This window comes from Sebastes fasciatus, chromosome 15 (genome assembly GCF_043250625.1).
Source record: "Sebastes fasciatus isolate fSebFas1 chromosome 15, fSebFas1.pri, whole genome shotgun sequence".
NCBI lineage: Eukaryota > Metazoa > Chordata > Actinopteri > Perciformes > Sebastidae > Sebastes > Sebastes fasciatus.
This window is the reverse complement of record NC_133809.1, coordinates 16,564,676-16,580,805: the sequence shown is the minus strand read 5'-3', so window position 1 is coordinate 16,580,805 and position 16,130 is coordinate 16,564,676. Positions and strand designations below refer to the sequence as shown.

Genomic DNA, 16,130 nt, shown 5'->3' with positions numbered 1-16,130 from the left:
GCCACATTATATCACTACAGAAAAAAGATTGTACAATTAATATCTCAAGTTCAGCAGCAGCCACAACCATTTAACTAAAACTACTCTTAGAGTAAAGTAAGTACAATATTGAGGTACTTGTACCCAATTTATATTTACACTTTATGCTAATTTATACTTCTACTCCAATACATTTCACAGGAAACTAGTGTCCTTTTATTTCAGTACATCTCCTGATAGCTACTTGGTAGTTAGTTGCTCCATACATCAGATTTTAAAGTATGATGGATTGTTACAGATTAAACTACCTAAGAGTAGTCACAGTTATCTATATCCTGGTAAACATAAAAGTGCTTCCTAAATATTAATACATCAATAATAATAATAAAACACTCACAGCATAATTAGCACTTTTACTTTTGATACTACAGCACATTTTGCTGCTTGTACTTCTGCACTTCACTTTACCTTTATATATACTTTACATACTGTTTTATAAACTGTTACACCTCTGTGTACATATACACATATTTATTACTCCTCTATACATTCTACATTCCCGTTTACACCACTGCATATATATATATATGTTAAGTACTTCTCATTATTACATACTACATCCTGTTTACATTCAGTTTTCCCATCTGAAACACTGTCATCAACAAATTACAATTTACTATTATATATTTACTTATGTTTATTTTTTATTTTAACTGCACTATTTTATGCCTTAGATTATCATTTTGCTTTTATATATACTGTACATATTTTATGAGCATTGTTGAAGGAACCAAAGATTTTCATTGCCAATGACTGACTTTGCTGTAATTGACAGAGGACAAATAAAGAACCTTGAACCTCGTATATTAGAACATTTCCTATGCCAAGAGGAGTGCGGTATTAATATGTAAATGATGTGAATACTTCTTCCACTGTTGGTCATATGTGCCCCTAAATATTAAAGTCACTTTCTCAATCAGTCCCATAAAGTGTCTGTGATCACATCACATATTAAATTTGTTTTTAACTCTTATGTTATCGTTTACACTCCTGTATCGTGGACTTTTAAGAGGATATATTCTTAAAAAAAACAAACATTTTAATCTAATTTCTGATCAACATCTCATTCCAGTCCAGTTACCGCAGTGTGTTAGAGATAATAATGTTGTCTTGTTTCCTGTAAAGGGAAAACCCACCCTGAAACATGTATTATTCAAATGCACTGGGATAGTTCAATCATTGTCTGCACTAGCTGTCTCCCCTTTGGCTTTTCTACAAACAAGGAGCTCGGTGTTCAGCGGGTGCAGAGGGACGACAGAAACATGGATGTTTTCTTTACAATGTTTTTCTAAATGTGACACAAACACCAGAAATAAATAAAGATTTTTTTTTTTTTTTTTATTCATGGCAAACAAATCTACATTATTTCATATATTTCACACTGTACATCTATATTTAGTCCTTTGGAGAAGAGACAACAAACACATCTTTAGGAGTGTTTCTGCAGTCGGACTGCACAGACAGTTATACAACAGTGGAATATATTTGCTCCAAAAAATGGACAAATGGTTTTCTAATGCTAATTCTCTACAACAGAATCCTCAGACATCAGATGTTTTCTTCCTCATTGATCAAAAACAGCAATTAGTTTGCACCGAAATCATTAAAATGAAGTTATAAAAGACTCACAAAACAAGTTTAAATCAACTATAGTGATATTAAAGGTCTTATTGATAACATCTTTATGTAGCCAAATATTAAAAAAAAACAAAACAAAACAGCCACAGAGCCTTTAGAATGATGCCGAATAAAAGTATGTCTCTTTCTGAAAAAAAATGAATATGATTGTGAATTAACAATTTTAAAAATGTTGGCGGGTCCGATATGACTATTTTGTTTATCTCTGTGGAAGATATCTGACGTTTGGTTCCCACTTCTAACAAGGCTCGTGAGCCAATAGTATAACAGCGTTGGTATCACGTGGTAACATCTTTGTCGACTGTGATTTCATGTATTTATATACTGTATATATATATCTATGAATCAACATCCCGTGTGTCAATGATTCTCAAACATGTGATAATCCAACAACATCCCACCAGCAGCAGCAGCTCCTACAGTATAAGGCCCAGGGTGTGAGTAACTGTGTTCATCCACGGCAGACAACTCATTACAGTCTTTAGCGATCGCCATTTCCCACTTCTGATTATTTGTACATGGAGTTGAAGGCTCGTCCGATAATGAGCCGGCGGACTTCACTTGTGCCGGCGCCGATTTCATACAGCTTTGCATCGCGCAAGAAACGCCCCATGGGGTAGTCGTTGATGTAGCCGTTCCCACCTGTTGACAAGTGGCACATGAATTAAAGTTAGTGTGCAGTAACGGAGCCGGTTGCTTCAGAGTGCACATACTGTAGAAATAAGAATGCACACTACATGAGTCCCTGAGCTCTTAACATCTTTGTCAGTTGCTGCTGATAAAACTTGTGTTGCATGGCATGATAACTCAACCAATGTATATTTTACACCTGAATATAAATAACTAATCCTACTTTATCAAAAGCCTAATTCATCTACATACTGTATATCTATTACCACTCAACAAAAATGATCAGAGTGATTTAACACATTGATACAATAGTCAGCCAACTACAACGTGAAGCTGAGATTATAAAAATAAAAATTATGAATGAAAAGCATTTACATTTAATTACCTTGACATGGTAATTTCTTTGCAAATATGATCACATTCTGTGCACAAAAAATACTATAAAATGAAGGCATTTACTGGGAAAAACAAAGCGATAATATGTCATGTGCACTCACTTTCATCAAAGCTTATTATACAGCTTTGTTGAAGACTCGATTCTGATTGGTCAATCATGGCGTTCTACGGTCTGTTATTACTTTATAGCAGATCGTTGCTATGCATAACAGATCGTTGCTATGTATAACAGACCGCTTCTATGGGTGCAGTTCTGATGTCAGACTCTGGCGGACAGTTTTGGTACCAAATTATTGATTTCTTAAGTAAGTAGCCGTGTAATAAGCAGGATAATGTACAGCTAGCAGGTCATTGTTGTGAAATAAACCCCTTCAGGACGATGCAAGTCGTGGCATCACCCTGTCGGGGTTTATTTCACAACAATGACCGGCTAGCTGTACATTATCCCTTACCTTGCATGAGGTGAAAATGCTCACAGGCAATATCACATGAACACAAAGAGGCAAATTCTTTATAAGCATGCAAATGAAGGCAATTATAAAACTAGAGACCATCTTGCGATGGGATCACACCTGCCGCGACGCCAAATCGGTACAGGGGTGTGAAGTCGAGGGGCCCCCTCGCCACTTTACCTTGCTCGGACAACACCCATCTTTATGTTGATCTCATTTACACACCTGTCAAGTTTCGTGACTACATCTTGCACGGTTGAGACTATTGAGGTGACAAAATCTGTCCCCAGACAGAAATATAATCACTATACTATTACGGTATACCAGGGTATTTAGAAATCCCAACGGTATCGTTTTAACTACCGTCATAAATACAGACGATCCGCTTTCTACGATGCTGTATTGATGTGATGTATTGTAGTGCACAACACGCGCCACCAGAGGTCAGTCTCTACTACTGGAACAGGTAGCTGAGCTTAGAAAGATGGTGACTATGAGTGGTGGAGATTAGGGCTGCAACTAACGATTATTTTCATTGTCGATTAATCTGACGATTTTTTTCTCGATTAATCGTTTAGTTGTTTGGTCTATAAAATGGTGATTTTTCACAATTTTCTGACATCAGTGTTTCTCAAAGCCCAAAGTGATGTCCTCAAATGTCTTGTTTTGTCCACAACTCAAAGATATTCAGTTTACTGTCATAGAGGAGTAAAGAAACCAGAAAATACTCACATTTAAGAAGCTGGAATCAGAGAATTTGAACTTTTTTCCTTAAAAGGTCCCATATTGTAAAAAGCGAGATTTTCAGGTCTTTTACATTATAAAGCACATTTAAGTGCTTTATAAATACTGTTAAACTATCAAAACGCTCAATATATGGAGAAATACACACAGCCCGTATTCAGAAATTGCACGTTTGAAACAAGCCGAGTCCATTTGTGATGTCACAAATATACAATATTTAGACCATTACACGGTTTTAAACGTAAACATTCTAAATGGGTCCCAGTTTATTTCCTGTTGCAATGTATGTAAATAACATCAGCTGACAGGAAGTAAACATGGACCCAAACTGTTGCCTAGCAACGCAATTCCGTTGCAATTCCATTGAAATGCACTAAAACGGAGCGTTTCAGACAGAGCGTAAATACAAGTATATTCAGGCAGACAGTACGAGGAAAATAATGTGTTTTTTGAACATTACAGCATGTAAACATGTTCTGTTAGAAACACAAAATACAAGTATGAACCTGAAAATGTGCACGATATGGGACCTTTAAAAAATTACTCAAACCGATTACCTACATAGTTGGCTATTAATTTAATATTTAAAAACTAAATGATTAATTGTTGCACTTAGGGTTATTTTGGGTTTAGTCTTCTTCCAACTTCAAAAGCAGTTTATAGCCACATGATTTTATTCAACTTGCAGTCTGCCCCCCCCCAGAAAAGGAGAGCGTTCGTGACAGCCCAGTGAATATGAAGTAAGCAGTAACGTTATACAGTAGCTTTGAAAGTAGCAGTGCTAATGAACACTCACACACAGACTCACAAGGTGAAAACAATACCAGTGCTGCCGTGGCGTCTGGTAAACGCTGCATGTAACGTGTCTAAAAAGCAGTTCATGTCCGTCACTCAGAATCTAATCTCTATGTGGCATCAGCAATACTCTTTGTCCATAAACTAGATTCTTCTGACTGAAATAAGGTAATTTTCACTAGATAGTACTGTAAAGATTATATTTTAAAAGGTTTTCATTTGAGCCACTCAGTTTCTTGGCACTTACCCAAACACTGAATGCCATCCAAAGCAACCTGGGTGGCGTTCTCCGCACAGTACAGGATCACTCCGGCACAGTCCTGCAACGACAACGCAAGTCAGCACGTTCACTGTGTGCAGTGGTGGGGGGTAAATAATGGTAGTACAATTTAGGAGAAAGTAAAATAAGATGCAGAAAGAATAAAACATCTTTCATTCTTCCTTGAGTTCCATCATGTTAAGTCTGAGGCATTTTAAACTTGTTATGCAAAATACAATCAATTAAACAATATTTGACCACAATATGCAAAGTTAAACACATACATAACCACCATATGACACAACATGACATAAATGTTTACAGGTCACTGATAACTCTTTTTTTCTCTCTCCAAAACTCTTCAAATGATTTTCTGACATTATAAACAACATTTTTGAAGTTTGTGACAGGGTCAAAAATGACTTATGCATGATTTATGTTTTATGGTTGTTTTTATTCTATTTTGCATGTTTTATGGTTTTTATTCTATTTTGTATATTTTATCCATGCTTGTTGGTTGCTTTTAATATGTAGATTGAAGTGTGTTTTTAAGATGTCATGAACTGGACCTGTGGACAGCCACACCCCCAATCAAAGAGACTGATTAGGAGAGGAGCTGCAGGTGTGGCGGAGCGCCTGCAATTAGCAGGATGCAGCACAGGTGGAGAGGACAAAAAGGAGAGAGCGGCTCGCAGCAGGAGGGAAGATCTTCAGTCAGAGACAGTCCAGAGACAGCAGTTCAGCAGAAAAGCCCTCCTGACTACTACCTACCAGCCCAGTGACCTGAGAGTTCCTGTGAGACTACGTGCAGCAGACCGTGTCCGCCAACGCAGATTCACTCACTCAAAAAAACGTAAGTACCCTTTGGTACATTTACGTTGCGGACACACTGCAACAGACCAGGATAGCGTTTAGCTGGAGTCGTGATAGCCAAGTAGTGGAGAACACACTACTGGTCCTGGTCTGTTATTTCACAGTTTCGGACGGTGCTGGAGAGACGGCTGTAGGAGTACGGGAGGATTGCTGGATTGGACTGGAGTGGAGTGGACTGGACTGGATTTAAGAGCCGGATTGGACTGGATCGCTGGATTGGACTGGACTTTTTATAGGGTTTTTAACCTTGTTGCTAGTAGCATTTTATTCCTTTTAGCTTTTAGACTAATCATTCATTTTTAGACCCATGCTATTTTAATTGCAATAAATCTGGTTTTAATTTGACTTAGACTTCTGCCTGGTTTTTAACTCTGCTCACCTGATTTAAAAGAACCTGAATTTATCAGAGTCCTAGGCTCTAAGTATTTCCTAGGTGGCGTTGTCAGCTCTAAGCAAAAACATTCATTAAATCTAACTGGTACTTTAGGTTGCGGCCTTGCTGTTGGGCCCGGGCCACATTTCGACTGCTCGAAATATTGCAAATGATATGTGGTATGTTGGCATTAAACCCGTTAAAAAGAATTAACTGTATTTAACACTGTTCAAGGAGACCCATTTAGATAATTATAAAATATATATTTTTCTACAAATCAACAATGCAATATAAAATAAAACACTTACAGAAGTTGAAGGAAGAAAAATTCACACAAATGCATCGATACCTGCTCCAAATACCTTTTTTTTTTTCCATGATTGAAGTGGAAGTTTTTTTGCAAAATTTAAATCTTTTTTTCTAAAAAGGGTGCTGCAGGAGTAGATAAAAAACATCCTCTCACCATTGAACTAAAATGTCCTTTGTCACAAGCGCGGGCGACATTGTACAAATACTGCCGACAGGAGCTCAGCCTGGTGTACATGTCAGCCATCTTGCTTTGCATTAGCTGCAAACACATTAACATAAAGCATTACGTTAATTTCACTCAAGTCAATTTACAGTTTTAAATTCTATAGCTGCCAGTTTGACACTAGAGGTATTATAGTTACAAAGCATGTTTACAGTGACTTTTCAAACTACTTTCTTGTATAAAATGAAAAGTGAAGGTCAAACCTGAAAGTGTCCGATCTTCTGTCCGAAAGCTTCTCTGATGTGCAGGTAGGGAATAGCATTGTCCAACACTGCCTGCATGATGCTGAAAAGTCATGATAGCGTTAACGACTGCTCAACAATTCAAACAAGTCTCAAGTGAACAATTGCTTTTATAAAACAGTCATCAAGTTTGGCATCATGAAATCAGCATTAAAGACACATTCCATTTTTTTTAAATTAAAAAATGACGTTCACAATCAAATAGGCTCTCCTTCCTGCACATACTAAGGCGGTTGCTATGGACTGTACACTAGCAGCTAGCATATTTCTATTTTCATCACAAGCTAATGTTACATTCATTTAATAATTTGCATGTTGCCTTATATTGTGCAACCACTGAAAACCGTCCAGCATCAGTAGGATGGCTTTGATAACTAGGCTTGCCTTTTTTTGTAAGATTGAGGTGTGTTGCTTGGCGTGGCGACAATGTTGCTCCACTTTCTTTGTTACTTAGTTAGTTTGTAGGCTGCAGAAGATTTAAAGACTGCAGCAACCAAAATAAACTGCGCTCAGCAATCCGTTTGGTGAATTCAGCCGCGGTATCTCCACCTAAAATCAACTGCGTGTCTCCATCGCTTTGTACGGTAAAGCATGTGGGCACCGACCAGGGAAGTCATGGTGCATTCAGGTGTACCTCATAGACTCTGAGAACTCTAGCTGTTGTTGTAAAGTTCCCTCCTGCCGTCTAGTGGATCTTTATTTTGTTGTTTAACAGCTTGTTCCCCTATTGACCAACAGTATCAACCGGTGAAACAAGTTATTGTTATTAAATATTAAATATTAAATAAATGATTTAAATTTAACCATAAGGCCTTAGTGTGGTACAAGCCGGGAAAAAAAATCACGCTCGATACCATGTAGTCTCTTTTTAAAGAAGAATTTGAAAAAGACAGTTGTCAGGACATAAAACCAATGATCTGTTGATCTGTACGAATCAAGACTCCATAGTTTAACAATGGCATTTTGAAATCGAAAATCAAATCGAATTGTGACACCCCTAGTGTGTGGACTGGATTCAGGTAAATAACAGACAGCACTATGCATAACAGTAGCTAAATGTGAAACAAAAATACACTAGAGAACACAAAGATGACCCCCTGCATATTACACTTTATGGATTATTTTCATTTTGCAGTATGTAATTACAATTTAAGCAAAGTCTCCATTTTTCAAACAGTTTAATTCAAGCTCATCTCTGATATGAACTCACCCTACAGGTCCTGACGCAAGCACCAGCCTCTCCAGATCTAAGCCGCTCATCATCACATAAACACCTTTGTTCAACGGACCAAGGATGTTCTCCTCTACAACAAACAAAAAAATTACAAACAAAATCAGTTTGAAGGATCACACAACACACATGCAAAGAAATTATCTATTGATTCTCCTGTTTTTACATGAGTGAACCTGTGGCAGAGTCGGCACTTAAACACACCTGGGATTTTGCAGTCTTCAAAGAGCAGCTCGCAGGTGTTGGAGCCCCTCATGCCCAGTTTGTCGAGCTTCTGTGCCGTAGAGAATCCAGGCGTTCCCTACAAAATACATACGAGTACAAACTTTGTTTAATTGCTGTGATTCATGCTCCTTTTGCATAATTTTGCATCATATTCATTTGACTAAATGCAAGGCTGATTCCCAAAAGAAGAGACCAAAACATGCGAACCCACTACGTCAACCGAGACACAAGCAAATCCCGAGACAGAGAAGAATACGTCTTCGCTTGACTGGATTTACCTTTTCAACAATGAAAGCTGTGATGCCTTTTTGATAGGCCTCGGGATCTGTCTTTGCATAAACAATAATGACGTCGGCATCTGGCCCGTTTGTGATCCAGAACTTGTTGCCGTTCAGAACATAGTAGTCGCCTGTAGAAAAAAACCGAAGTCAATATAGAAATAAAGTGAAACTAAAACAGAGTCACACTGCAGAATTAAGATTTTAAAACCATTTGTCTGGATCCATGGTAAAATCTTGAAATGTTATTCACAGGTTAAAAGACAGATGGTGCGAGAGTGCCGACCTGCGATTGTGGTTAGTAAATAGTTTGTTGCCTTCTCATAAAAAGGACACAGCTCAACAATAAATTCAGTCATCCTGAAAACATCAGTCTCTCTGGTTAAACCAGTACAAACCAAACACTACTCTGCCAGCCAGTGATTGGCTTCTCAGTCCCCACAGTCTTAAAGCAACAGGCGGCCTTTTTAACACTTTAATTAAACGTACAATCAATCAAATTCAGTATTCACAAGGCATGAAGGAAGTTCAAAGACATAAAAAGGTGCAGCCTCCGACACTCACTTAGTGGTGCATCTGTCAAAGTACGTAGCAACTACAGTATATTTCCATCTCTGTGATCAATAACCTTTAAATTTTCTTTGATATAATTAGTTATTTGAGAAACATAAAGGCAATGATACATTATAGACTGAAATTTTAATAAAGTTTTGACCAATTTGTTGCTGCATTAAAAAAAGGTTTACACCTGAATTGTAATTCCGGTTAATTAAGATTTTTTTTACCAAGTTGCTGGTGTACGATTTATTATTTGAATAATAAATTAATCTATTTGTCACATTTTGATTTACAAAGTTAGGAAAACAATGTTTAAGTTAAGCCTGATGTTGCCTCACACATAAAAGAATGACCCCAATCACTTCCACACAGTGAGGCATACAGCTTATTAATTAAACACTTGTATCAGATCGGTACTCGGTATCGGCCGATACCCAAAGTCCAGGTATCACTATCGGTATCAAGACTGGAAAGATCGGATCGGCGCATCCCTACATGAGTGAGAGACGCAGCAGTTCAGCGAGGTGTAATGCAGAGGGCGTCCTACCTTGCTTCTTGGCCGAGAGTTTCATGGATACGACATCAGAGCCGGAATTGGGCTCACTCATGGCCAGGGCTCCTACGTGCTCTCCTGTCATTAACTGGAAACAGGAAAGACCGTGATGCAGGGTGATGAAGAATTTAATCCATCATACTTTGTGTTTTTATGTAACAGTTTATAATGTAAAGCAGGAGATGTTTTGGTCCTGACCTTTGGCATGTATTTCTCCTTCTGTTTCACGTTGCCGTGGCGTACCATCTGGTTGACACAGAGGTTAGAGTGGGCGCCGTAACTTAGAGCAATGGCTGCTGACACGCGTGACATTTCCTCCATCACAATGACATGCTCAAGGTAGCCCAAACCTGTGCCGCCATACTCCTCTGAAAAGAGATGTAGAGAGTGAACTCACTTTAAAACGCTACAAAAAAAGAGAAGACCAGTTTCCTATAGGTAGCTGTAGTGCAACCACTTCTAAACATAGAATGACAGTGTTTCTACCTGGAGCAGTGATCCCAAGGAGTCCCATCTCCCCCATGTCTTTCCAAAACTCCTGGTGGAGAGACAACGCAAAAAGTTACCAAGACAGACATCCTGCATGTAAATTTACATGTGGAAATACACAACTCCTGTGTGCACATACAGCACAGCAGAAGTGCGGATCATATTCACGACTTTCTGAACTATTCAACTCAATCAGGAAACTACAGGTAGTGTTCAATAACTCACCCGCATTCCTGGAAACTCATTCGTCTTGTCGATCTCGTTCGCTTGAGGCCCAATCTTTTCTGCACAGAATTTACGAACCGTCTGCCTGAGCTGTTTAAAATACACAACACAAACAATAGACTTTACTTTAACTCATTCATATTATTATTAGTTTATTAACCCTCTGAGACCCACAATAGACCCGTTTTTGTCTTTTTTAGGGGGGTACAGGGGGTCTATAGGGGGAGATAGAAGGTCAACAATAGATGTCACATATTCGTGTACATCATCTGAAAGCTGGGAACCTAAAGATTAATTTGAGATGCAGCTCAGCACTGTGTGTCAAGTTGTTCTAGTCATAAATCAGAAATAAAACATGAATGAATTAATTATTTAAAATGAATTGTAAAAGTGTATAAGAGCTTAGAACATTATGATCAAAGTATATGATGACCATCCCCATGCTCTATTATGTCTCATAAGTTGTTTCAGTGATTTTGGGGTTTACACCATTTGTTACACAGATTTGGTGCTAAATTTAACCATTTTATACCATTCAAGAATTAATAAAAATGATAATTTATCCCTCTAAAATACCACATTAAGACACCAAGACCTTGAGGAACACCATAGAAAAAGCCATGCTGTGATATCAAAAACTTTTGACATTTGGAAATTTCTGCAAGAATTGCATTTTTCGGCAATTGGATGGCGAGCGTTTCTGTTCTGGAAACTTCAAAGAAACCTCCTTATTGTCAATCTAACTAGGAAAGCCATCCATCTTCTGAATGCTCTAGGTTTCTCCTTTGTGGTTGTACGGTTTCATGAGGCTGTGATTATCTTAGAGGTCACCACAAGTCATTTTATACAGTGAGGTCAAGTTTTTAAAAAATGGTCTCACTGCAATGAAATGGCTCCTATGGGGACTAACATCATCACACATGAATACAGTTGGGCTCATTAGATCCACAAGAGTTTCAGCTAATTCTAAGACTGTTTAGGGACTCCAGTATGCAGAAATATTCAAACATAATTTTTAGTATAGGTGAAAATAACATTTATACTGCATTCAAAAACGTTTTTACTGCATGTTTTTCGCCCAAAACCGCATGTGATTATCATAAAGTGGGCATGTCTGTAAAGGGGAGACTCAATTAACAACACAAAACAATGACAAATATTGTCCAGAAACCCTCACAGGTACTGCATTTAGCATAAAAAATATGCTCAAATCATAACATGGCAAACTTAAACCCAACACGCAACAACAGCTGTCAGTGTGTCAGTGTGCTGACTTGACTATGACTTGCCCCAAACTGTATGTAATTATCATAAAGTGGGCATGTCTGTAAAGGGGAGACTCAATTAACAACACAAAACAATGACAAATATTGTCCAGAAACCCTCACAGGTACTGCATTTAGCATAAAAAATATGCTCAAATCATAACATGGCAAACTGAAGCCCAACAGGCAACAACAGCTGTCAGTGTGTGGGTGTGCTGACTTGACTATGACTTGCCCCAAATGTCTGTAAAGGGGAGACTTGTGGGTACCCAAACAACCCATTTTCATTCACATATCTTGAAGTCAGAGGTCAAGGGACCCCTGTATGATTGCTACCACTGGATCCCTTAGGTTTTCTAGTTTCATATATCAGTACCTTCACTCCAGCTCTAAAACTGAACATCCTACAGCCTCCGATGTTCCTCCTTCATTTGACTGCATGACAGACTGAGACATTGATTAGCCATATCTTTAACAAGTGTGTTGTTTGAGTTACAGGTGAATGAGCTGAGATGTTACACAACCATGCAGAAATCTGTTAACCTGACTGTATATTCAACTTTCATAACACCCAGGATTAGAGGACAGCCACTTTCACCCAATCAAATCCTTCATATGAACCCCCCACCCCCCTAGCTAACGTTACGTCATTACGTCATCACGTCACAATGTCCTTAGATAACCGTCGTCTTTTGACCGTTAAACTTATTATTAAGCCGTTACTGTTCTTTAACTCCGTTGCTAGTGGTTACCTGTATCTGGTCATCGGTGAGTCCGTTCACCACGTCATCCACCGGGATGGCAGCAGCACCGGCGCAGCCTCTCCTCGCCACCGCGGGGACGGACAGCCTGGAGCCGAGGCGGAGAGCGTTTCGGACGGCAAACATCGTGTGTTGGTTTCAAGCTGACAGATCAGTGAGACTAAAGAAGCACAGAAGCGTGGAGACGCTGTCACACACCGGAGCTAGTGTCCTTAGTTTGCAGAGATCACAGAGAGACGTCTCACTCTGATACTGTTTACCTGCACCAAACAACCTCCCTCTTCTTCTCTCTGCTTCTGCTTCTTTGGTGTTTATTGGTGGTTGGCATTACCGCCACCTTCTGGACTGGAGTGTGGAGCAGTAGATTGGCAGGACAATTGAATACAATAAAATAAAATAAAGAATATTAAGAAAGTACACAATCTTCTAATTAATTACTTGAGGGCAACAGAAATAATGGAAAGAATGTCATTATTATTATTATTATTATTATTATTATTATTATTATTATTATTATTATTATTATTATTATAATAACTAACTAAAAATAAAATAATAATAATATTACCAATAATTCAATTCTCTCCATTATTCCTGTTGCCCTTAAGTAATACGCTTTGATTTAAAATAAATCAAAGCGTTAGTTTAGTTATTTGATTTAAAATAAATCAAAGCGTATTACTTAAGGGCAACAGGAATAATGGAGAGAATTTTCCTGTTTGCTGCTGCTGCCTTTTATTAAACCAGATAATGATCTTATTCTGCACTATAGCTTTTACTCTTGTGTGTTATACTCTATTTTAGCTTCTATCCTAGCTTTTATTTTCTAGCTTGTTTTTATTTTCTAATCTTTAATGTTTTTATAACTGTTTTAATTATGTCTTAATGTTCTTTTGCACTTTGTTGCAATGTTCTTGAATGTTTATGTAAAGCACCTTGAATTGCCCTGTTGCTGAAATGTGCTATACAAATAAAGCTGCCTTGCCTTGCCTTGCCTTAATAATAATAATAATAATAACTAACTAAAATAATAATAATAATAATAATAATAATAATAATAATAATAATAATAATAATAATAATTACATTCTCTCCATTATTCCTGTTGCCCTTAAGTAATTAATTAGAAGATTGTGTACTTTCTTAGATGTCTTTCCTAGCAGATTCCCCATTGAAATATTTCCATCATTTACTCCTGATAGCAATTCCCTTCTTTTTTCTTTCTGCTTGTTGGCACTGGGCAAACCAGTTTATTGGCACATTAACTCCACCTACTGGACTGGGGTGATTCCTATTCACAACGACAGCCACATCAAATCTGCAGTAGGCAGATTGTTTTTGACATCATTGGGCAAAAAAATCCACGATAACTTTTCAGCATATTGTAATAATTCAAGTTCTCGGTGAGATAGCTAGACTTCTGCACCTCCTCATGGCTCTGTTTTCAGGCTTTAAAAAATCTAGCCCTTGACAGGAGACTTTGGCCAATTAATCAATCAATCAATCAAGCTTTATTTATATAGCACCTTTCAAACAAGTCAAATGCAATTCAAAGTGCTGTACAGACGATTGATAAAAATGTAGAATGTTAAAAATGGATTTAGAGACTAATGCACACCAAAACAACCAATATAAAGTTCATTGAATAAGAAATAAATAAAAGATGGGTATTTAAGATAATAAAAGATAAATAAAATACAAGGAAATAAAAATAACAATACAAAATAAATAAATAAAAATTATGAAACTAAAATAAGCAGATTGTATTAAAATAATGACATTTTTTCTGTTCTGAAAATAATAAAAATATGTTGAAAAAAAAAAAAAGAATAATGACATTTTAATAAAATAGAATAAAAGAGATAATGATCAACAATAAAATGTTGATTAAACAAAATATAGTAAAATAAACACTATAATGATGATGATGATAAATAAAATAAGTATAAACAATAAAACCATCAAATTCTAAAGTTATAACACACTACATAAAAGCCCGACTAAATAGATGGGTTTTTAGTTTACGATTAAAAATATAAATATTCTCAGCTCCTCTCAGTTCCTCTGGAAGGTTGTTCCAACGGCTGGGAGCGTAAAGGCTGAAAGCAGCATCACCAAATGTTTTTGTTCTGCTTTGCGGAACAACTAAAAGAGAAGAACCGGAGGATCTGAGGGGCCTTCCTGGTTCATAAACCAAAAGCATTTCTGCAAGATAGTCTGGTGCAAGGCCATGTAGTGCCTTATAAACTAATAAACTAATTTTAAAAAACAATACGAAAACTAACAGGTAACCAGTGTAAAGACTTTAAAATAGGCGACAATCACAGGTCATTTCAGAGAGAGAGCGTTCCTATTGTCTGTGCTCCGGCTGGTGGGCGGTGCTTGGTATTTCCTCAACTGATCTCAACATGGCTGCTGGGTCACAAACTTTCAAACTTATGTTATCTGGAGAAATAGTTAGACAGGACGCAGCATCCTCAGCCTACCACAGAGATAAAGAAAGACCAGAGAGATAGGCAAAGGGAAACTACAGCAAAGACAGGGCTCTGACGGAGATAGAGAGATTAAAAAATGTTCATGCATTGCATGTATGCACAGTGTGTGGGCCTGCATGTGTGCATGCAGGTGGTTTGAATGTGGAAAAGAGACGATGGGAGGTGGGGAAGGTCAGAACATGAATGAACAGATGAGGAGTGCTGAGGAAAACGTCCAGCTGAGATTTGAGGAGATTGCATTTTGGTCTGTCATGGAAGCAAACTAGTTTCATTACGCACATACTGTTCAAAAGTTTGGACTCATTTGTTCTAATGTTTTGGCCCAAAAAAGAAGAATTATATAGTTAAAATTTCCATTTAGTCGATGTCCCCACAGTGTTGCATGACATGAGAAAATACTGTTATGAAACTTTGATTTTGAATTTGTTTTCCTTTCCAGAAAAGCATAAATGACCCGAGATCAGTGGTTAGATTGAATATGTTTAAACTGTGATTTGTCAGTCTTTAGTATGTTCAGCTGTTATTCCCTGATCCAGCTCCAATAGTGCTAACCCTCCTAAACTAACCTATTTTCATTGTGAAGTTTGAAGAATAGCTCAGCTTGTTAAAAGTTGCATTATTGTGACCTTGACACTGAAAAAAAGAACCTGTTTCTATCTGCACATATTTTGATGCTAAGTGTAATTGTGGCTCCGTCTATTTCTTTAGATGCCCACTTAAGCTATAGAGTCCAAGCATGTAGTTGACGCGTGTTTCAATAAAAGTCCGTAGTCCATGTTCTTCATTTCAACCGTTTACTGAAAATCTTTCTTTAGTCTTCAAATACAAAAATGGTAACAAAATATCAAAAACATAAGCAGTAAAAAGGTAAGAACAGTAATATTAAGCACGGTCAAAGACTAGTGTGCTCTCCAGGCTCCATGGCTTCAACTGAATCGTTTAACGAGCACATGCAGCACAATTTAGCTTTCACCCAATCAGAATACAGGACTGGCTGCAGTCACAATTGGTCCTTATTGAGCACACTGCAGTGAAACTACAGAGTTATTTATCTCAAGCAAATAAAACAAAATGTAA

The 16,130-nt window shown here is 37.5% G+C and overlaps 1 protein-coding gene across 1 annotated transcript; it reads right to left on the bottom strand.

The window, feature by feature from the left end:
• Window positions 1–1,352: 1,352 nt before the first annotated feature.
• Window positions 1,353–12,862, bottom strand: ivd (isovaleryl-CoA dehydrogenase). Its single transcript, XM_074660505.1, has 12 exons — window positions 12,550–12,862; window positions 10,533–10,622; window positions 10,305–10,356; window positions 10,017–10,186; window positions 9,813–9,906; window positions 8,708–8,838; window positions 8,409–8,505; window positions 8,184–8,277; window positions 6,935–7,016; window positions 6,663–6,767; window positions 4,942–5,014; window positions 1,353–2,319 (listed from the first exon to the last, which is right to left on the bottom strand). The coding sequence occupies exons 1-12, from the start codon at window positions 12,682–12,684 to the stop codon at window positions 2,186–2,188; spliced, it is 1,257 nt and encodes a 418-aa protein (XP_074516606.1). The 5' UTR covers window positions 12,685–12,862; the 3' UTR covers window positions 1,353–2,185.
• Window positions 12,863–16,130: the final 3,268 nt, after the last annotated feature.